General features: G+C 41.9%; 1 protein-coding gene across 3 annotated transcripts in view; it reads left to right on the top strand.

Annotated features, from left to right (window-relative positions):
* The window catches only part of nbeab (neurobeachin b), a 181,403-nt gene that overhangs the window by 98,288 nt on the left and 59,761 nt on the right, over positions 1-23,354 (top strand). For all 3 annotated transcript variants that reach the window (XM_047595184.1, XM_047595183.1, XM_047595182.1), the window contains exons 34-37: positions 3,530-3,594; positions 5,503-5,611; positions 8,041-8,207; positions 16,628-16,752. In XM_047595184.1, coding sequence (XP_047451140.1) covers positions 3,530-3,594; positions 5,503-5,611; positions 8,041-8,207; positions 16,628-16,752 — 466 coding nt within the window. The remainder of the gene's footprint in view (positions 1-3,529; positions 3,595-5,502; positions 5,612-8,040; positions 8,208-16,627; positions 16,753-23,354) is intronic.

Here is a 23,354-nt window from a genome sequence, read left to right as displayed (position 1 = left end):
ATATTTAGAATATTTGTTTTACTGAAGCCGTTATATTGATCTATGCTCACGTCAAAGCCACCTGACCGCTGCCTTGATTGGTTTGTTTGTGCAGTTATGTGACGTTGATGTGTTAGTGCATCAGATCATAAGATGAAACATAAGTCACACAGCAAAGTAGTGGTGATAATACTCTAAATATAACATATACATATATATATTTCACAATCATTTATGCTTATTTAAGTTTTTTTTTAAGTGTTTCTATTTTCAGTTGGCTAAAATACACCAATCAGCATTTAAACCACTGACGTCAATCTTGTGACAATTCATTGTTTTGCTGGGAAACTTTTGGACACTTGCTGACAAACTGAGACCAGACACCCCCACCCCATAGCAGTGACACTCCTTGATGGCAGCAGCCATCTCCAGAAGGATGCAGGCAAACCCCACACAAAAATGGTTTAGGAACAACAAAGAAATAAATAAATAAGAAACAGAAGGTGTTGTCCTGGTGTATAAATTCACTAGATCCCAAACTGATACAAGTATCTGCAGGATGATCTACAGAGGCTCCTCCCCTCAACCCATAGGACCCAAAGGCTCCCACTAACAACAGGACACCCCCAGAAGGCCCATGTCCATTCTCTGATGAGTCACAACTCTTCCGGATGCACAGTAGAGACCTAGACAATGTTAGGAAGGTGGTCATAATGTTATGCCTGATCGATGTATGTTTTGTTTCTGACTCCATCCACAGCCATCCATTGCTTTGCTTCAGTACTGCTCCTCCACACTTACATCTACCGTAGGTAATGCACTGACTATGGATAAATACCTCTCAGAGCCCCACTTCAAAGAAACCGTACGATCCCTTTAATGTCTCCGGTAGCAAACGCTGCACCTCAGGTGATTTTTAAAAAGTCTTCTCAAATGCAGGACGAGCTTTGGCTGACATCACTATAAAATGCCAACTTTGACATGTCCCTCACATATTTCAACTTTAATGTTTTAAGACAGCAAGGAGGGCACTTAGTTGACCTTTAGTCCCTCTCTGTTTTGTGACCTGTCACTTTTATGAATAAATTAGCGCTAATGATCTGCCTTTTCTTATTTATGCATACTAATCACGGCAATCATCGTGTGGCTGGCCACGGCTGCAGACACTGTGTGTCTCTCCTCAGCCCGGGCAGCTGAATGAAAAGGTCAAGCAGCTCTGTTTCTTGTAACAGCTTAAACATACAGGGAGGGAGAGGGGGGATCTAGAGTGGAGCCACAGAGATTTAGTGATGGAAGGCCTCCAGATGTGGGAGAGTACAACAGAGCAAAGCAGAGCAGATAAAAGCAAAGGCTCCCGCGCACTGACAGGTTGGATTGAAACACCACAAATACTTAGTGCCCTGCTGAATTTCAGGAAGATGAAAGTGGGAGGAGAGATTCTTTTCAAGGCCAGCAAGCTGTTTGCTGGGATGGGAGTTGTGGGATTTTAGATTTTTCTTTCAAAGACAGAACGAAGCGTGGCACCGTTGCTCCAAGTGAGCCTACAGCACTATCAGTGACTGTCAAACAGTGATCAGTATCACATGTGTGTTCCAAAGAATTCACCTGCTCTCTGACACCGTGGAGCTATTTTGGCTTTAAGCGCAAATCTATTCTTCAGTTTCATCACTTTCATTGTTTCCAGTAGCAGGCGGCAACTGTTTTCAGCAACAAAGGAGGATTAAGTGTATACAACGGCAACCGCAGTGTGTGTGTGTATGTGTGTCGAAACTAAACTAACCCAAAAAGCAAGTGACTACTACATTTGTCAGGTCTGCTAAAACATAACCAGGAGAATGCCTTCTGGATACGCAAGTAGGCAATTATTAGCTTGGTTATAACAAAAATAAAGGACAACAATATGTCAGGGCTGCTGTTGTTTATTGTCGCACTCTGTTGCTCGAAGAAAGTTACAGACAAAGCATTTCATATCTGTGCTACTAAATAAACTTCCAATAGCCAGAGGTGCTGCACTCTGGTCATGGTCTGCATTTACATCAAGGATCACATCTCTCTTTTAAGGAGTTGCACGTCAAGCCTAATTCCCTTCAAATGGGCGGCAGAGGACTTTCTTTTTCTTTTTTTTTAATCTTTGCAATCAAAGGCAGCCTCGTCTGGGTTTTTGCTGCTCTCCAGTAAAAAAAAAAGAAAGAGAGAAAGGAAAAAAGACGAAAAAGAGAGCCTGTGAAGTGCTATCTCGGCTGTCAACAAGCAAACCTCAGACAAGATAGCGAAGTTTCGCGCTATACTTCCCGCTGCCCTGCTGCCACTTACCTAGCCGTGCCCCTGGTGTCACATCTGCCTCGATTTCCGTATTTATTTTTGTCACGTGAGCGCGGCTCGTGTGGAACCTTAGAAGACTGCCTGTGCGTGATCCCTGTCCAAATCAACAACAGCCTATTCCAGGCAGATACTGTAGCGGAGGAGAGGGGTCATGGGGAACATTTGGAGACCAGATGCTCAGCAGTTTGTCAGCACCATCTCCCTGACTTAACGCATCGCAGGGTCAGACTGTGTACTCTTGCGCGAGCCAGTATGTGTCAGTCACGACAACTGTGTACAAAAACATGTGCCCATACATAATAATGTCAATGTCAGTTATTCTGGTACTACACAAAACAAATGCTGCTTACCTTGTCCAGACACTGACGGGAAATAAGCAACACGGATCACTGTATTCAATGTAAACTGTGTTGTATGTGCTTATATGCGAATAACCTTGAGCTGCATATGCATTAGTAGCCCCTAGAACGAAAACCCCTTTTTGCTCTCATTTTCTTCTATTTTTCCCTCGTCTTTTGAACTGTGCCCTTCTCTGTTTTCCCTTCGATTTGCACCTCAGCGAGGTTACAGGAGAGCTGAATTTCCCACAGTGAAAGGCGCGCTCTCAAACTGCTTTTTAATCATTTCCAGAGCATGTTGTGAGACAGCAAGTGCTGGCACTCTGGCCCAGGGCTCGGATCCCTTCCAGGCGCACACTGCAGGGCTCAGTGAGCCTGCTCAGTAATCTGTCACTGTAAGGGACAGAGGAAATGGCTGTATTTAAGCGAGAGGATACAGTTTCATCCCACAATTACATCTCTCCTGTGTTTACAGATCTTTTTGCAGAGGAAGAGAGGATGTCTCACATGTGGTGCAGAATTTCAGCTTTTTATAGACATCACTTTATTTCCTCCGAGGATATATCAACTAAATGCTTTCTTTACCTACTTGAATTACAAGCTATGAAACCTAATCTAAATTATAGCAGAAATGTGCAATTTGCATGTTGAAAAGAGATGCATACTCTATTTTAACCTCTTGGTTTTCATTGCAAAGCTCCATAAGATTGTGCCATTTTCATCACTATTGCTCTTCTTTAGAGGAGAAAAGTGGCCATGTTGACTTAATTTATTTTAAACCCACATGGCACATCTAATACTTATTAAAAGGATGTGTTGTGTCTTCAGAACATTTGACAAACCATTAACAGATGAAGGCTTGTGTGAATAAATGAGCTTTTTCATTTCAGGAGTGGCAGAACTCCATTCAGAAGAATGCGGGCCTGGCATTCATTGAGCTAATCAACGAAGGAAGGTATGTATCCACTGTGACATAGAAGCTTGAATCACATGGTTGAACAGCAGTTTATTCTTCCCTCCTTTGTACCACTTGTGTATTTTATTATTGTTTCACCCCTGCCAGCTATAAAAAAAAAAAAAAAAAGTGGTCCGGTGTAGATTAACTCTAAACCTCTTGCCCCCCTCTTGACTGCTCTGTTGGGGGTAAAAGTAAATAAGGCTCTTGTGGCTGGATGGAGTAAGAATATTAACACTAGAGTACAGACAGCCACTCAGATCGTGTGCCTCTTTGTGTTTTATTGTGTTTCTCTTTCCTTCTCCCTCCCTCTTTCTTGCTGGGTGTGGCCAGACTCTGAGGTTTTTTTTTTTTCCGTAGAGCAGATCAGGGGTGGCTCAGCCTCCTTGCCCATCTGCTGACCCATCTGGCCTTGCCTCCTCTATGCCCAGGCTCTTCCTCCAGCCCAGCCAGGCTTCTGTGAATCTCCCGCTGGCCCGGGAACAAAGAGCTTTGGTCAGTGAGGCCACACGGCGCTGTCCAGGGTGCTGCTGACAGACAGATAATTTTTCAGTTTTAGTTTCTGTTCACCTGTTCTGCTTCACCAGACAGATCTAGAGGTGTAGCTGGAGTCTGGTGAAGCTGTTTGCTTCACAAAGCTTCGCTGACACTGACATTGTAGCTGTTGTATGTGCAACATGCATTAAGTACCATTTCAATGTCAAGCCCCTAATATGAAAAATTAGTGATATTGCATTTTATTTAGGCTTGTTCCATAATCACAACAGTTTGGAGGCGACCCATCTCATGAATAGGACGGGAGACGGGTACTTTATTATGTTACTTCTGCCTCTGGTTGATACCTACATATATATTTAGATTCTGCTCTGTTCAAAATTATTTCTCAACATGAAAAAATCTTTAAAACTGTAGTAATCTTAGACTAAATCCAGCCACAAAAAAAATGTGCATATTTGTACTCAAAACTACCCCTAGAAGCATACATGACATTATTAATAATAAAAACTTTAAACATTCAGTATTTGCAATAATAGATACTCTAAATGTTCCTTCTATAGGAGCACAGGTCTTTTTCTTCTGATCTCCTGATGTTCAGTTCGATCACTGGTTAATTTTTATACTTAAAATCCTAACAGAACAGCAAGGTAGAAGGTGCACGTCTTTTTTTTCCATCTCCGAACATCACTTGTCAACTCGCTCTCTCATCTATTCTTGGTTTCGAAACAAAGCTCGGCGTTGTCAGCCTCCCGTCTTTGAACAGTGAACTTCTGTCTATTAATGAGTGCTTGTCAACAGTTAAAGAGGCAACAGCAGCTGATGAATGCAGCCTCGGGATTACTGCCTCTCGTTGGGACAGGAGGGAAAATTACAGTCTGTATCAAGCGCTGGAGAGGAACAAGGGGCTGTTTTAATTAAAACAAAGCTGGCCTAATGGTGTGTAAAATGGCATGTAATCTACACACAATATCCAGGGTGTTTTCAGTTATTAAAGAGCCTGGAATTTAAACGTGAATGTGGGTGGAGACCGACCGCCGAGGCCTCCCGAGCCAGCCATGTGAGAAGTTGTTCACGGGCAGACTCGTCAGCAATGCGGGTTGATGCTCTGGTCAGTGGGAAGGGATGCACACTCAATCAGGGTATGCCAGACAGGCTTCAGTGCTCTAATGACACTCTATTCCCTCCTTAATGCTACAGAGGGATCTGTCACTGACCTGCAGCCTTGCAACGTAACACAGACAGATGATGCTGTTTACTAGCCTTCTCTTTCAACAAGCAGGATGTTACACGATCCCGATGGGCTAATATTTGCCTTAACCCTGCTTCTTCTGCAAGATTACAGCAGATTTAAACAAATAAAATCTCTGTGTAATTATGCGGAGTCTGATGCTTTCAACTTCCTCTCCTAAGGTTGCTCTGCCATGCCATGAAGGATCACATAGTTCGGGTCGCCAACGAGGCTGAATTCATCCTGAACCGGCAGCGAGCGGAGGACGTCCACAAACATGCGGAGTTTGAGGTATAAACTGTGCCGATCCTTGCTTGCATTTAATAATTAAATGCTCAAAGATTACTGCTCACAAATTATAAACAGCTAACAGCGGTATTATAAACTACCGCTTCCCCAAAGTTTTAATGTCCCCATCTGCTGTGAAAATAGAATTTGTCAATCTTCTAATGAGCTCTAAACGAATCCTATTAGTATAAAACAGCCATTTCAAGTTTATATGCTGCAGTAATCTCTGTGTCCCTCTGTGTCCTATTGAGGATTAACTCCTCACCCGTACAATGCTTAGAAAGGAATTTAATTACTGGTGGCAAAGGGATATACCAGCAATATTAAATTAGGATTTTGATATTAGCTTTCGCCAACCAGCTGAAGCGGGGTAACCTCGGGAGTCCGTCACACCACTTATTGAAGGAAAGATTTAAGCACGCGTATTATGCTTTTATTTTTTTTTAATTGTAGAAAATAAATGGAAAATATAGCCTGTGAACTACTACTACTACTACTACTAATACTACTACTACTAGTATTAGTACTAGTACTAGTAAGTGGAGCAAATAAATTATTAAAATTGATTGATTGCTGATCGTACAACAAGAATGTGTTTGTAATCATACAAACCTCAACACACACACATACACACACACACACATACAGTTCTGCCACCTCTGTTAACAGCTTGTACATGTGAGGAGTGATGAGTTTCTTATCTGGAGGAAGCAGCCATCCTCAAACAGCTGCTTGATATACAGTTCTTGAGGATCCTTGACCTGCTAGATAAACTGGAAGAGACGGCTAGATATGCAATGTCAGGCGAAAGGGGGTGGGGGGGGGGAGTGTACCTGGCCCCATCCGTTCTGTCTGCCAACTCCAGACAGCCTACACTTTTCATCTAGGTCTGACGTTACTTTATTACCCACTCTCCGAGATTGAAGATTCAGGACGGAGATGAGACATTTTTACAATTAAGTTGGTGTCAGGCGGAGGCGTCATATGCTTTAAAGTGATAAATAATGTTTGATATTTGTCACGGCATCATGTGGTAATGCGAGGTGACAAGCAGAGATTGAGTTATCCGCCTTATGAGGAATACGTTGAGGTATAATATCTGACAGAATTCAAATTTAAAGCGGAGAATTCAATTAACTCGCAGCTTCTGTTAGCAAATTAGATTGTGAATATTAGCAAGAGTTCCCTCAGGGTGGCCTCGTAAGGCAATCTTGTTTTAGCTGCAAAGATAGAGTCACATGTGTTCCTCTGGTTTACTTCCAGCCACCTGGAACAATTCTGTTGCATGGAAACTAATATTGCAAACTTTCACAATTTGGACAGTGTATTTTAAAATAGGTTACTTTAATTAAATTCTCCGGAAAGTTATGCGTTCCTCTGGATTTACTCAGACATTATCTGGGCAACCGCATCGGGTTACAGAAGACGGCTGCTGCGTTTATGTAGTGTTCTGCTAATAATCAAAATAATCAGGCTAAAAATACCTCGTGGGACCTCAATCAGAACAGACTGTCCTGATCAGAAGGAATAATCAATCAGATTTGGTGATGGAAACCTTATGTTCAACAGGAAAGAAATTAGCTTCCAATAACCATGTAAACAAGTGATGCAACAACAACAGGGCTGCAGCAAAACCTCAAGTTCTTCAAGTTTCAGAAAAGATGAGACCCATATCAGTCGTCTTCTTCTATTGAATAGCTGCAATGTTGTCAATAAAGTTGGGGACTAAAATTTATTCTGTTATGTCATGTTCCCGATCAGATTATTTACTCCACAGCTGGGTTGTATTCTACTGTTCTACTTTGTGGCACATTAAGGCATAAATATCTTATCAGATGATTTTATATAGCGATGATGAAAATCAGATTCTCATTATTTTTTTAATCACATTCAATATCGTCCATGTAAACATAGCATCACATATTCTCATGGTATAAGTAGAAAACGGCTGTACAGCTGCACCATTCCTACACCCAGGGACAAACTAACACTTCTTGATATAGAGGCGATATATAGCTTTGTAAACCTTGACAGACTATTGTTCGTGGATCTATTAGACTATTATTCCCTTCTCCTCTAATAGCGCCGTCCACGGCTACGTAGCAGGGAGCCTCATCTGTCCACAGTTAGGGAATGGACTGCCTTCACGTGCTTGCCTTGATTTACTACACCCCTCCTGGGGAGCAGAAATATATCTCTCAGCTGTCCTCTAATATCTTTATGCACTCAAGTGTGTTGAATGAAGCCATAACATTCTTCAGCGTGACAAATGCTCCATTAGAGGGTATATTTTATTCTGACTTTATTCAAGTAAAACATTCTAAAAATCCTATTAGCACAAAGCCAGTGGACGCTGCGCTCGCCTCCATAAATATACACCGAGGTTTACTCTCGTTTCTTCTTCTTTCTTTTTTTTTTTCCTCTCCAATTAGTCCAACTGTGCCCAATACGCTGCTGACAGAAAAGACGAAGAGAAGATGTGTGACCACCTGATCAGCGCTGCTAAACACAGAGACCATGTGACAGCCAACCAGCTAAAGCAGAAAATTGTCAACATCCTCACCAACAAGCACGGAGCCTGGGGGACCCTGGCCCAGAGGTAGGGCCTTACAAGTTCAACTTCAGACCAACATAACCATAGCTGCTCAGTGTTCGGTCCAACCTCCAGGACCTAAAGTTACCTGTTCACAGTACTCTGCAGTCACGGGATAGGACCACCAGTTAATGTCATTTTCCCAGGATCCAATAGGGTCAGCAATCAGGTCAGCAAACGCAATTACAGTGCGGAGCTGCTCAATCCCCCGGGGACAGCTGATTGGCCAGTCATCCAACATCCCGGAGTAGAGGAAGGGGGTTGGGTGTGTTTCTGCCGTGTTGTCCGGGCAGTCATTGACCCTTTCAGAAACACAGCCCAGCACCTGGTGGTAGTTGCAGCCTTCCCCATGGGCCCTGTTAAAATAACCACCAGCCCTCCTGCTCGGCCGCCGCCGCCGCCCGCCGATCGCCTCCGTCCACATGGTCCCACAGACGCAGGGTGGTGTGGATGGATCAAGAGCTTGTTAGATTAGACGAACGGAGGTGTTACAACATACTGTTTGTGTTATCTGCAGAGCTAAGAGCCGAGCATTTCACCATTTATCTTTTGTCACAGATGCAACCATGTGCACGCAGTTGTTATAAAATGAAAGTTTTCTACAGGTAAAGCCATATTTTGAGACTGGTTTGATTTGGCGATGTCTTGACCATGCATATAAGCCAACGTTTGCCTCTTTTACACAACCCACCCTGTTGATTTGCCAAAATTTGGCCCCTTTGCCCAAACGGTAGCCCCTGGTTTTATTATTACATTTTTTTTAAAAATAAAACGCAGATGTTCGGCCGTCTTTGCTGAAATCGGGTTTGTTTCATATCTTAGACCCTGTTTACAGTTGCTAAAAGCTCTGGTAATTACTTTTTATGGCCCTTATTTTATGTCTCTTTGACGCAGAAATGTCCACCCTAAACAGCAGATGTCATCAGCAGCTATATTTTTATCCTTTTTTCACGGCCGTAATGGACAGCGTTGCTTCCTAATTTCAAATCCACGTTTGTCATTGTTTACGGAATCCGTGTCTGCTTTCATTTTATTTTTTCTTTGTAATGTTTTGCAGCTAATTTCAGAATTATAGCCAATCTGTAAAAAAAACACACAACATGTTTAGTATTATACTCATATCTTGACCCTGACTGACAGTGTTAAAGCACAGATTTTCATAAAACTGAACTGAACCCTGGCAACCCATGAAAATCCATCGGATTGAATTCTGGGCTCTTGTTCAAATATTTATGGAGCCCCCTCTCAGAGGCACAGCATTTGCATTGAAACAAAAGGTTATTGAGCGTGGGTGCATTGTAAATGATACCGCGAAACTTCCAACAAATTCAAATTTAATGGTAACCTGCTGGCGAAGAAAAATGATGCAATATGCTCCCAAGCTCAAGGCGGTGTTGCAGTTCAGCAGCTTAGTCTTATTCAATGCTACATTAACTTTCCCATTTATGCTGCTCTTGTAAAATATAAAGCCCTCAAGCATTTTGAGGTGGCTGTCTGTTATATATGTGTGTGTGGGGGGGGTAGAGAAAAAGAGCCTTTACTCTGTAATGTTTGTTTTCACTCTCATGCACAGAAATTGCTTTGCCTTTAACTCCTAAGTTCTGCCTGGAGATATTCCAAGGGATATTTATCATTAGTATACATAATATATACAGTGCACTAATATAAATATTATATATTATAAACAAAATTATTCTCAGGAAGGTAATAGACCTGAAACTAGTGTTCGTATTCCTTTCCATTTTTTTCTTTATCTCCGGAAACAGCGTAAGGAAATTGTGTCGCAACACATACGACAACAGCCGACAACAAAGGAAATAATCAGCGCGTTGGCTTTTAAAACGGCTCCTCGTGTGATTTTGACCGAAGCATAAGCAGATCAGGCCGTGTGCTGGACTGTTAGATCATACTACATGCTTGCTTGATGATGAATGTCCCCCTGTATAGAGTCAGCATAGAAAAATCAATAGTCCTCAAATTGAAACAGTATAGGGTCGTATTGATCCGCCGCGCTAAATCAAAATGAGGAGGCTTTGATACATCTCTCCGAGACAGCTCCCTGCTCAGTAATGACACGCTATCAATTTTAGCTTTACACTGATAAATCAAGTTGAAAATTGGATGTCAGAGTTTCTTCCAGGGAGAGAGTGATTTTCCCTGCCCTCTGGTCCCCTCTGCTGTTGACCTCTGAACCCTGCCAGTGGATTATAAAGTTCAGGCTCGTCTAAAGAGAAAGTAGATGTCAAGGCGAGGCTGATGAATTCATAGGAGGCTAACGTATACCCTTTTTGCAGCGTAGGACCACCTCGCCGCGTCGGTAACATAAATTCTCCCCCGCGCTATAAAGCCGCTGAAGAGAAAATTGAGCTCCAACTTTATATCTTGCAACAGAAATCTGCATCTCATCAAACACGCCGGTCGCAGAGAATAACAAGTTTACATACCAGCTTTTATTGATGAGTTATTTTTAATGCCATTGTTAAATTTAGTGTCATGGAAACACTGGCGCATTCTTCAGCTTCGGCGCTCGCATTTTGAACTTCGGCGACCTCTTTCTCTGCAATTCATTTGCTAACTGCTTCGACACAGCCAGCCTGACATAAATGTAAGAGGGGCTGAAGCATGCAAACGTCTCTTTGTTCCCGTGCAGGTGTCCGAGTTCAGTAGCATCACTGACAGCTGACGGAGGAGCCTCTGCTGGCCTCCATGGCAGACCTTAACCTTACCTGACTAGTCTATTGATTGTCAACATTTCTTCTGTATAATTACTTTTTTGTAGCAGAGGCGAGAAAGGAAGATGGCGGCACATATTGATCTAGCAGTGAAACAGCCGTTTCCCTTGACTAACAGCGAGTTTCATCTCTTGCACGTGATGAATGGTAACAATCTACCCGCGGATAATAACTTTGTGATGGAATGAACCTTTTTGCTCACAGCATGCCCGGCGTATTTGGTCTTGACTGAAAGGGTTATCAATTCTAATAGAGGTCCACTATACCGCGATGGGGGGTGGGCACCTTTAGAGGGCTTTACGGCCTCGGAGGGTTGGAGGTCTGATGACCCCTCAGGGGCAGAAAAACAAAGGTCAAGGTCTCTGGTTGAGCCTGACAATATAAACAACATTTAGCCTGGTAATATATCGGATATAATTTATGAATGCGTGTCTTTCTTTGACAGCTACAGCAGCAAAATGTGCGTCTTCTTCTTCTACGCCCTCTGCGTGAACGTTAATGTTCTTGTGAGTGATCTGTTAAACAGGTTAGTTTGAATTAGATTAGTAAGAAATGGGATTTATTTGATTTTTTCTTTTTTTTTTTTTTTTGCTGGTTTTAGAGGTTCGTATTAAACCAGTCTCTCTTTAAACTTGTCCTCTGCACACCCTCTTTCATATTCCAGTCTAGGAATGGGTTCAATAAACTGCAGCTCCATTTAAAACAACCTCCAAATGAGAATGTTTTTTTAAATTTTTCATTAGGTAGATCTTATTTAAAGCACGCCGCTCCTTTGTTCTCGCACGCTGATGTTCCCTCCACATCGCATTTGTTCTTGACCTACACCAGGCTCTATTCCCTTGGGGCGCTCTTAACCTTGTACACTGTGCTAATTATCTCTGGAAAGAGGCCCATTCATGCAATCATCAATTTTCAGCGGGCGTTGAAATTGAGCTGGGCATTGCCTGACTGTGCCACACATTCCCAGTGAAAGATGGCTCCTGCAAAGCTGGCGATTCAGGGGAGTTCACCGACAGTACAGTGCGGCTCTGCATCCCTCATCTGATCACGCATGTCTGTCTTCATTAGGCCACATGACCTGGAGTTAATCTTGTTGCTGCTGTGTTGTTTCCCTTTCGTCTTTGTCCAATACCCACCGTAAAGTGTACCTCCTCTCTAGTTCTCAATCTACAAACGGAAAAGTCATATCCCGTAACAGAAGCATTTAGCTCTTAACCCTCAATCTGCTACAGTCTTGACTATAGTGATGATAAGGAATGGTTAAATTAAAGAGATCAAAGCCCTGTGTACCGTTTGCAGCCCTCTGTGATAATCTAATCATGATGTTGGCCCTACAGCCGCTTAACACTTGGCATCCGACAGGCACATGATCAAACTTGATATGTTTTATAGGGGACATTACTCTATATATTTTTTTTTTATTTTATTTTATAGGTTACTTTGAAACGCAGCAGTGTGCTCATCACCATATGGCTGCCAGTCACCACTTTTGATGTCTCTCTTTTTTTTTTTTTTTTGGTGCGTTGGTATTTGTTGATTTAACAGCAGTGTGTAGACGAGTGTGGCATAAAGATCCAAAGAAAAATGCTCTGGTTGAGAGAAAATGTTTTCACATTTCTTCACTTTTGGGTTCTAACTCTGTCCCGATGGTTTTCATGAATGATGTTTGATATTCCCGTCATTACAGGGGCCGCGTATCTGGTTGTCATTTTAATGGCAGCAAAGAACCGGTCCAATGAGTTATTGTTACTTGAATAGAAAACTCCTTAATGAATGTGTTTGTGCAGGTACCAGTGCACCCTTTAGCTTAAAGTTTGTGTTTAAAACATTTGTAGAAATACTTTCAGATGCAGTGACACATCTCAAACACATTCCTCATCGGAGGACAGCTGAAAACGAAAGAAAAGACCTCTTGTGCTCAGAGTGACTCCGAAACCCGAAGTGTGTTCACTGTGCCAGTGTGTGTGTGTGTGTGTGTGTGTGTGTGTGTGTGTGTGTGTGTGTGTGTGTGTGTGTGTGTGTGTGTGTGTGTGTGTGTGTGTGTGTGTGTGTGACAGAAACCAGTCGCTGCTCCTTTGAATGGAATTGTCGCTGATTACTGGTATTTATTATAATTACCCTCTACTCATGTCACCAATGGAAGCTTTTAAAAGGAGTATAATGGTGTTTTATTGAATCAGCATGTCCCTGTCCTTCCTCCTGACCGCCTCACACAAATCCCCTCTGAGAAGAAATAGGAAAGAAAAAGAAAAAAAAAAAAAAAAGAGAGGAACTCTTCAACCACGATAAACACATTGGTCTGAAATCCAGCCCCTGTTCATGTTTTACGTTTTCTGAAACATGCTGCTTTACTTTAACAATACATTACATTTATCTGAGAGATGTTGTTATTTCAATTATTTTATTTCTTTTGCAGATATGAAGAAAAATGAATCATATCTTTGATGTATATACGTGATTTTTATATATTATTAGAGAGAGCGCCAGCGCTGTTCTCACATAATCAGACAAAATAAGAGGAAGTAGAATCACACTGAGGATACATCACCCCTCTAATCCAATATGAGGCGCTGTCAGCTGTCTCTCCTTTCCAGAATGATGTTATAGTTTCCTATAAAACTGTTATCAGTCCTTTTACCCCCCCGCCTGATCTTATTTGTGAATTATGCTTGTCAGCTTTCCCTTTTCCCTTTGCAAACAAAACACCTTCCCCGCATTCTGGGGTGTTAGATGTGGCACCTCAAAAAACCTCCGCGCCGGCTCCTCGAGGACGAACCCGCTTTTAAATACCCATTTGAAAGAGCAGAGAATAGACGATAGTCCTCATACACATTTATCCTGCTGCACTTAGCAAGTCTGAAAGCCTCCATAAATAATGGTGCTCCTGTTTCCTGTAGGTTATCAGTGCTGGAAAATTAGCTTTTAAAATGCGGTTTGAAATCCATTTGGGTGATTGATGGGTGATAGGACCAATAAATTTTGCCAGTTTCTAGAGGGCCGGCTCATGGCAATTCTTTATGGTTGTCATGCAGCCAGACACATTTGATGTGTGAAATAAGAAAGTCTCAAGCCAACTCTGCCTAATGAATGGTACCGGATGGTCAATTTGTTACACAGAGAAAAAAACAAAAAAAAAACGTGGAACTATGTTATTGTTAATAAAGTTGTGCATTTTCTTGCTCAATACAGTTTTAATATGTTTTTGAGTCAAATAAAAAAAAAATAAAAAAAACAGTAGCACTAGAAAAACAAATAACACTTGTGCTTTGTAATTAGTCATTAAAATGTTAGTATCTGCCACATTTTGCCAAACATGATGTAGGAATGGTTCCCAACCTCCCCCATCCCCCAAAAAAACCCTCATCACACATACACCCACGCATCTGTATTACAGTTTGTGCACCAAACCGTCTTTACATAACAAGCTATTTGATTCAGTAATTTCATCTAAAAACTGCCATTAGCTAACTGACCTTAATGGAGGTTTAACCCCGGGTTCAGGGGCGCGCTCCTATGTGAGTAACCTATTTTGGTAAAGCTTTACATTTCCTGCTTATTCCGTATTTACCACGATGATGGAGATCTCATGCGGAGGTCTGCAGCCGGGGCTCCAGCATCACTGAGCCGTAGATCTCCATCAGAAGCGCATTCCTCCTGAACAGTTTCTGGACCTCCCTCAAAGAGGAGGTTCCTTCAGCACGGCACTTTGACACGGTACAGATCCGGTCCAACACTGACCACATAGTCTAGAATATCACAGGTTCTACTCAAACAGCAGAACGCCACATTCAAACTGAAACCATCTGCACAGGCCTAAACAAGGGGAAGAGACTTCAAAATGTTGGTGTCCAACCCATTAATCAGCCATTGTAACTCGAGGGTTTGGGGTTGTAGTGAGCTTGATTGCCGTAGAAGACAAATGAAGTTATTTTGGCTTCACGGTGGACTCCATTGAGCAACTTTATCCGTAAAGAAACACCATTTAAAACGGAGCAAACAGAGCTAATACTTTTAAAAGGAAATCTTCAAAGTGACGGATTTATCCCCCACTGGCATCTCCTGTCTGTTTGCACTAAGAATTAGCTGGCATAATCTCCAGCAGTAATCGCCCCGGTTGCCTACAGTGGATTTACGTTTCTCACACTGTGTAATCTCGCATTTACAATATCATTTACGTGGGTGTCTCCTTTCCACCCACTGACGTCTCGCTCTTTTCCTCAGTTAAGCCGTGAGCGAGATTGACAGGGGACAAGCTCAAGGCGTTCAAGTCTTGCTTTGCATACGGCGGCCCCGTGATGCTGTGTGCATACAACGCGCCAACACTCACGCAGACACACACGCACGCACGCACACGCTCAATTTTGATTGATACTTAACTGAAACTGAGCTCTTGTTGCTGTCAGAGCCCGGCTAAGTCTCCTGAGCCTCTTGATTTCTGACATTGGTAGATATTATATTCACGGAGCAAGGAGGCTGTATTTTGTGATGTGATCCGCTGTAACACTTTAATCTGTTTAGACTGCTCCGGTGCTGTGGCAGGCAAGGGGGCAGAAACTATACAATGAAACAGACGGCTGCCTGCCAAGGTCTGACTGCATCCAGCGCACAGCGAAAATCTCTGAATCCAAGGTTCGAGCTACGGGTATATATTTTGGTATAATCTGAATTTAAAGGTGGCATTTAGATAATGACATAAAAAATAAGATGTTTTTTTATAATAAACAGGAATAAACTATTGTTAGGAGTTAAATAATTGCTACTATTCCTTCACATTGGTCTAAAAATGGAAATAAACCACATTCAGGCTGATGTAATCTACGTAATCTACACACCTCTTATTCGTATATTCACTATTTGTCTGTGTGTCCCTTCTTCTCGATGAAGGTAAATTAAAACAAGACACTTCTCGTGCTGTATTTTCCTCCAAAGGAAACATAAAGGCTCTTTAATATCTCCAGCTAGTGCACAACTGGAACAAGCAGCACTTAGAAACCTAACGCTAGCTCTGCTGCTTAATGGTTTGCATTAGCTGCAAGCAATAAAATTATCCCAGGTCCTCACTAATGTTGAAATAATCATTTACAAAGATGGTTACCACATGCTGGAGCTGTTTTCTTCTTCTTCTCTTTTTTTTTATGACCCTAATTCCTTGTTATTAATAATGAATAAAAATGCAATTTTCTGTTGGGTTGCTCCAGGGCTCTGGGAATCATTTCAATGAATATTTCAGCACATTATTTTAATCATGGCTCCACACATGCAGGGAGGGGGCTTGTTTTATAGGCTCATGCCTCAACCGCCCCAAGACCCCGATCATTAAACCCCACGCTGTCTGCGTTGAGGTTCCTACCTTTGATTTACAAGACTTGTTAAAAAACATTGTAAAAAAGGAGGCAAGCTGTGCCATTTATACTTGTAATTTGATGCTGTATTTGTTAATGGGAGTGCTTGTGATTTATGCGTGTGCCGGCTGCTGCAGCTCCCTGCTGTTCTGATGCTATAGGCTTTAGCAGAGCTAACATTACAGGGCCTGTGCCGAGCATGCCACTACTCAAACTAATAAGCCTGCTATCTGTGGCCTGATTTTCTTCCTCAAGATGTTTTCCCCCGATAAGAAAGTGGCTGTTGTAATCCGACCGTTGCCGAGGAGTGTTTGGTCTGTCTAACCTACATGTCCTCTTGTCTCTATTATAGTCAGCTGCACGACTTCTGGCGTCTCGATTACTGGGAAGATGACCTGCGGCGGAGGCGGAGATTTGTCAGAAATCCTTTCGGCTCCACCCACTTAGATGTCACATGCAAGTCACTGCAGGAGTATGGTGAGTTGATCCTTTCTTCGTGGAATCTGTGAATTATTATTATTTTTTTTATTTTTTTTTTAAAACCCTGTCAGAATTGGGTCACTGAGAACTTGCATACATCATTACCCTTTATTAAATGTTCTTTTTTTTGAAAAGCATTTTTGTGAAAGCGTTTGTCAAGTAGCCCGGCTTGTCCGTACAGTTTAGCATGTTACATAGGAGACGTTTTATAGGTAACGTTATTTATGAGTCCTGCAAATTGAACATGACACCTCCATTTTATTGCACTTTTTATTTCCATCACAACACTCACTCACGAACAAATTGGCTCCCTCTCTCTCTCACTCTCTCTCCTCTGTCTTTGCTTTTTTTTTTTTCCTTTATTCCTGAAACTTTTCTCATTGACCCAGGCCCTCTTGTAGTGTTGCCCACCACCTTGTGTCAATTTCGCCTTATAATCATGAAACTTCTAAAAGAGACCAGCTCAGTGCTATTAAAACCCCTCGGCATGTATTTCCTGTCTGTAATAGCATGGCACAGCAAATGTTGAACAGCGCAAGAAATGAATGCACCGATTCTGAAATTAATAAACGCCTTTATAACTTTCAAATAGAAAGCAGCTGATTCGGGGTAGGTCAGGGTCGGCGTTTTGTAATGGCCGCGCACGGTCACAGGCCCCGGTGTGTCTCCGCGTCGAGCTACCGAAGCAAACCGTTGACTGGGTTCTGGATGTCATCTGGCTACTCTCAGCCCTCTCTGTGCCATGGCTGCTATATGTACATTACGGCTGGCCTCAAGACAAACGCATGCCAGCTGCTGCCTCGGCGGCAGGTGGTCCACACATAAGACACACAGGCAATAATTTCACCTTCTGCTTTCGATTTCGTGGTGGTTCCATTAGTTTTTTTTTTTTTGTTCTTTTTTATTAGGTACAAGCCAATTTGAACAGTGTGTTGATTCCATAGTAGGAAGGACTCAAGTCAACAAATGCTAATTTAAAGTGAACTGACAAAGACATTCCAGAGCAGAGTATTATCATAGCTTACCAGTAAATAGATACCAGAAAACCTAAAAAAAATAGATCAAAACATTAACGTTAAAGGCTCCAACTGCTCCCGCAGCATTGAATGCCACGCTACTGACACACACTGTGAGTATGTTTTATATCTAATAATGTGCTTCTGCTTTAGCGTACACACACTTGTGTTCCCTATTGTAATATGTCCTAGACATTTACCCGCTATTTTGTATTTGTTTATTTCTGTTTAGTGAAACTAAAAATGAAGATAACAACAGCGACTTATAAGTAACTCCTTTGTTTGTTGCAGCACTATGACTGTCCTTAACATCTGCCGTCCTAAACTTTTATTTTTCACCTAAAAACACTCAAAAACATGTTTTTTATAACATTACGTCAAAGCTTATAAATGTCTAGGAGAATAATTTAATAAGACCAATAAAATATCTATTCCTTCCAATTTTTTGTCCTTAGCATCCCGCCCATGGGTCTCTTTACCCGCTGCATAATATCTCCCTTTAAGGCTTACAGACGTACTGACACATGTCCTCAAGTGCTGCAAATATTCATTGTGTCACTTAGTTCCCGCATTCGCTGGAATATGTTTCTGAGCTATCAGTTTTCTTTCTGCTCTTCAGCATTAGAGCCTCAGCGTTGTTGACTGAAGACTTGTTGAAGGCCTGCTGGCGTGCGGCGGTTTTAATGAGCAGAATAATGTATAAAGTTGTCAAGTGAAAGGGATCGCCTGCAGTCGGATAGCCTTCTTGCTCTCCGTGAGAGGTGAGCTGCACTTTCAGGCTTTGATGTGGTTGCGCGACGGAGGCCAGGTTTCGTTACGAGTTAAAACGAGAAAGATCTTTTTGTTCTTTGTTAGAGCTTCAGTTGGCACTGACAGTTGGCAGTTTTTTTTTGTTTTAAATGCATGATGACACTTTGTGGGGATTTTTATGATTATACACTTCTAATTAGCCTGGTATTAAAAGTAGAGCCCATTTTTGTTTGGCGATAACCCAGGTGCAGAAGCTCAAAGGTTGGATATCCATTTGTCATAACTTCCAGACTTTGTTTCTGGGTTGTGACAAGGATGCTGTGGAACTTTTCTTGTGGGTTTCCAGCTACATAGGCACCAGAGTAGAAAAACAAAGAGGCTTGTTTGAGTTGGCCTTTGAGAGAGTCATTATTAAGGCTTTGAAATGTGGGACTTTTGGAGAACCAGCAGGTTGTCCAAACTGAACAGTTTATAGTTTGACAGCAGGATATGACAAAATACACTCAGGCACAATTTCTAGTTTGAAGAGGGCAGACCTCCATTGTTTTTGTGTTCTGAGCAAATGCCAGTCTTACAAAATCACTGGTAAAAATGAAAATGGACTGAAAAGAACATTTCAGCAAGTGGCTTGCATTGTTTGTCTGACTTTTTCTCTTTGATATTAAGAAACAGACTTTTTTTTCCCCCCCACCATTTTAGCTGAATTAAAGCTGTAGCGCAGGACTGTTGAACATAAACACACGTCTGTTACCTTCAGTCTTTTGCCAAGAGAGTTTGCACAAAGCTGATTAAGTTCATCAGTGCATCTAAATCTTTGTATTTGAAAATGTTGCTGGGGTCGAATGACATGAGCTATTAATTCGATGTTTATGCGCGTTGGTTTATAATGTGGTTTCCTTTTGTTTATGCCTTTTGTAGCTCAGGTACTGAATTAACCAGGTTAATAACCAAGGCTAATTTTGTAACATTTTTTCAAATGCCCCCGAATGAAATGCACATTTTGAAAATGTGCATTTCATTAAACGTCTCCAGTACCCTCTCTTTCACCGAAATGTGTGATTATATAGCATTGCAACATTCTTCTTGTATTAAAAAGTTCCGCTGGTGAGAACAACATCGATCAATCGTTTTCCACATCTTTACAAACTAAGGCCTTGTTGACTGTTTAAATGAGTACCACATCTTTCCCGATACAAGATACCAGCGATTCTGTAATTGAATTCCTTTGCTTGCCCCATCTTGTCGAATGGGGCGACAATGGAAAATGTGGCCGCGAACGTTTGCTGCTTTTTAGTTGTGGTTTTGGGGCCGGGGTCAGGAGCTAGCATGCTTTTGTTTCAGGAGCTGCAAGGTTTAGTTCTAATAAACATTTTACATACTTACTCATCACGGCGGTCTGTTCCACGTCAAACAATTCCATATCGGTGAAGTAATCTGAATACCTTTATTTGATGTTATTTCCAGCATGTTGTGGACTGGCAAAACTCAAACGGGCCAGCAACTCAATGCATCACTATAGAGAAATGGTGGGATCATATGAATGAGGGAGCTCTAATCTCAATGTATAGGTTTGAGGGATTACGTGACTGTTTATTTTTTATACTACCTGTAGAATTTTTGAAAGCCGGTATTGATATTTTTAGACTAAAGTTACACGTGGAAATACTTTTAAACACACATTTTCCATTTGCACCTTTTTGTTCCAACCTCAAAACATTTAAATTGTACACGCAAATGTCAAAAGTGAACTTTTATAGAAATCAAGTCGACATATCTGCGGTGCAACCTTTTGCTTTCACTATTGCACAATGTTTGTGTGAGGGAGTGTGCGCACGGTCGGACGTGTGTGACGGAGGGGGTTAAACTCTGCCTTAAACTCTGCCTCGTTGTCTATTAGCAGCATTGACAGCTTAGCCAGCACATTCTGTCTCTGCCCTCTGCTTGTAATAACCTTCCCTGTTACCGCCAGCCTCCGCCCTGTATCAGAGTATATTGTTAGGTGATTGGAATTGGGCAAGCATGAAATGGAAGTCACGTTAATATTGATCCAAATGTTTAACGGGGTGTTTTACCTCCGGGTGTCCTTGCTGTCTCATTTCAGGTGAGCGGCTTCTCTCGGAGCTGATTGCCCCAGGCGGAGATCTTTATAGCTCTTTACTGCAGCAGAGGCGTAGTCGTGATGCTGTATTAACCTTCTCCAGCTTTACAATCAAAGATATTAATCTGTGACATCAGGGTGTTTGGACATTTAAATGCAACCTCTCTGCAGATACCATGTGGAGCACCTAAAGCCCAGATGTGGACGTTAATAGACATTTTTGTTGCCGTTTTGATGGAGACTGTTTGCAACCTCTGGCGGCACAGTGGACACGCACTGCACATCTCAGGATATTGGATAAAGATCACCCCAGGAGGAAGCGTCTGCACTGTGTAAACTCCCCCTACATCAAAGTTATAATGTTTACTTTCACGGGCTCAAAACACACGCGGGATGGCTTGCATCACAGGAAGTACGAGGCTTCCATTTCTCCCCCTCATTTCATCTTTCAGAGCAGAGTAAATAAAAGTGAAGAGGGCAGAATTGCATCGCCCTAGCCGTAACGCAATCCCCCGAACAGGACTAAGTCTCTGCGTGTGGAATGTGGAGCCTGTGGAGCCTGTGGAGAGGGAGCGTAGGAGGGCAGGGTCTGAAACGCACCGAGTCTGGGAAACGGAAGACATATATTTAAAACATTCTATAGGCTGCACGTTATGTGGATGCTGAAAAAAAAAGATTTCATTACAGCTTGCTTTGTTCCGTAGCTTATTTCTTCTATGACTTCTATGACTATGACTAAGAGGAACAGAGGTTATCTACGCTGAGCTGACAGCATGAGACATATAACAGAATAATTTTCCTATTTTCTCATTCCTCGCCTGGAAAGAGTTCAAGATAACTGCGCGTCGTCCAAAATGTCAGTTTGTAGTTTCTATCAACTGGCAAACATTCAGAGGCCCTCGGTTGCCAAAATTTAATTTCCAGAAAACCTTGCAAAATGAGCAGTGCCGTGCAAAACGTCCGATTTTATTTCATTTTTAGCACATTCACTGACTTACCAACAGTTTTTTTTATCTGCACGATAACCTTAGCTGATGACTTTGGCGAACCCTAAGTAAAGCAGGATGTTGTGGATCTCTTTTCGCTCAAGCGATGGCGTGTGACGCATCGGAGACTTACAAAAACACACTCTCACCGACTCTACTGAGCCATAAAAATAAAAGGCCAGTGCCATAGAACACTTCATGTTGCAGTATGTGAAACGAGGACCCTTGGCAATACTCTTACAGTTGATTCGCTGGTCTTTTGGAGACCTTTCTATTCCACATCCTATAATAACACTTGTGAACACTGACATATTTCATATTTTCATAAAGCTAGTGGGAGCCTTTATCTAAGATTACTCGAGACCGTGCACAAAATAACTTGTAACATTATTTCTTTTCTTTGCCTTTCACTCATAATATTAATTCTGCATGTTCTTTGTTTATGCAGCTCACTTTCTTCCTTGGTAACGACAAGAAGGAAATGACACATTTTTGGAAAACGTTTGCCTTTGCCTGTGCAAAGTTGCATGTTTCCACCTTAACCACTGACTTTGCTTCCAGCAAAACTCCAAATATTTTATTAATGAGTTTTGTTTTTAAGTAATAACGCTATAAGTAATGTGATTTAATGAGAGGTCACACCTCAAATGATCTCAAAAGTTCAGTATAATATATTTTTAAATCGTCATAGCAACACAGATCTTCAGCTCCTACTGAACAACTGAAGTCAGTTTACACTCTCTGCATACGTTCTCTCTGACTCCAGGATCAAACTCAAAATCTGAAAGATTTATTTTGAACTACTATCACTGTCTTGAGTGAATTCTTTTTAAGAAAAATGCACCTCAGCACAGATGCCCTAGAAGGAACTCGGGCGGGTTGACTCGCAGCGACGAGAGCTGCGGGTCCGGGCCTCCGGTGGTGACAGCCGGCAGGTCTTCATCAGCCTCCGATGAGGTCACGAAAGCTTTGCTATGCACTTTGCTGGGTGTAATTAGTGCACTCTGAGGCAGTTTCAACCCAGTGATTGAACAAGAGCACCCTGGAGACTGGTGATTGGTGCCTTCTCCTGGCACAGATCCTGAAGAACTCGAAAGCAAGCGTGAAACAAAACTGCTGTGGCATTTCATACATGGCTGCAGTTTGTGAGCTCAGATAAAGAGATGCACGCTGGTGGAGCATTATTATACCATGACTCCGCATAGGAAACATTTTGTCTTGTGAATCGTGGTTAAAGATGACAGAGATTCAGCTTGGTTCACTTAACTATTTAAGACTAAAGTGTGCATCTGCAGTTGGATATGTTTTAATAAATCTTTGTATGATTAATCCAATATCTAAATATTAGTTCAGTATCCTATTGATCATGTAATTTGTGGTGGATAACCACAGTTTCATTCAGTTTATTTAAATAAAGAGTATCTTCTCCAGCCTGGACTCTTTTCTTCTTCTCCTTTTTTTTTTTTTTTTTTAATTTAAGTTCTCTCATATGAGTTGTATCACACATTGAAATGACTCTTCTCTTTGCTTTGCCATACAGTGGTCAAGGGTGAACACATGAAAAGCTTCCTAATGAGTCTGCCTCGACACTGCAGCCAGCCCTGTAATCGTGACAAATGGCGGCTCCTTTCACAGCTGCACTTTTAACAGTGTCCCCAAGTCAAAGCACCATCACTCATGAGAAGATCGCTTTTCACGTCAGCACATTTTCCCCTTCGTGTCATAGCTCTTCATTTCTTATTTATTAGT

This window comes from Mugil cephalus, chromosome 9, assembly GCF_022458985.1.
Source record: "Mugil cephalus isolate CIBA_MC_2020 chromosome 9, CIBA_Mcephalus_1.1, whole genome shotgun sequence".
NCBI lineage: Eukaryota > Metazoa > Chordata > Actinopteri > Mugiliformes > Mugilidae > Mugil > Mugil cephalus.
The sequence above is the reverse complement of the archived record's forward strand: the minus strand, read 5'-3'. Positions and strand labels throughout refer to the sequence as shown.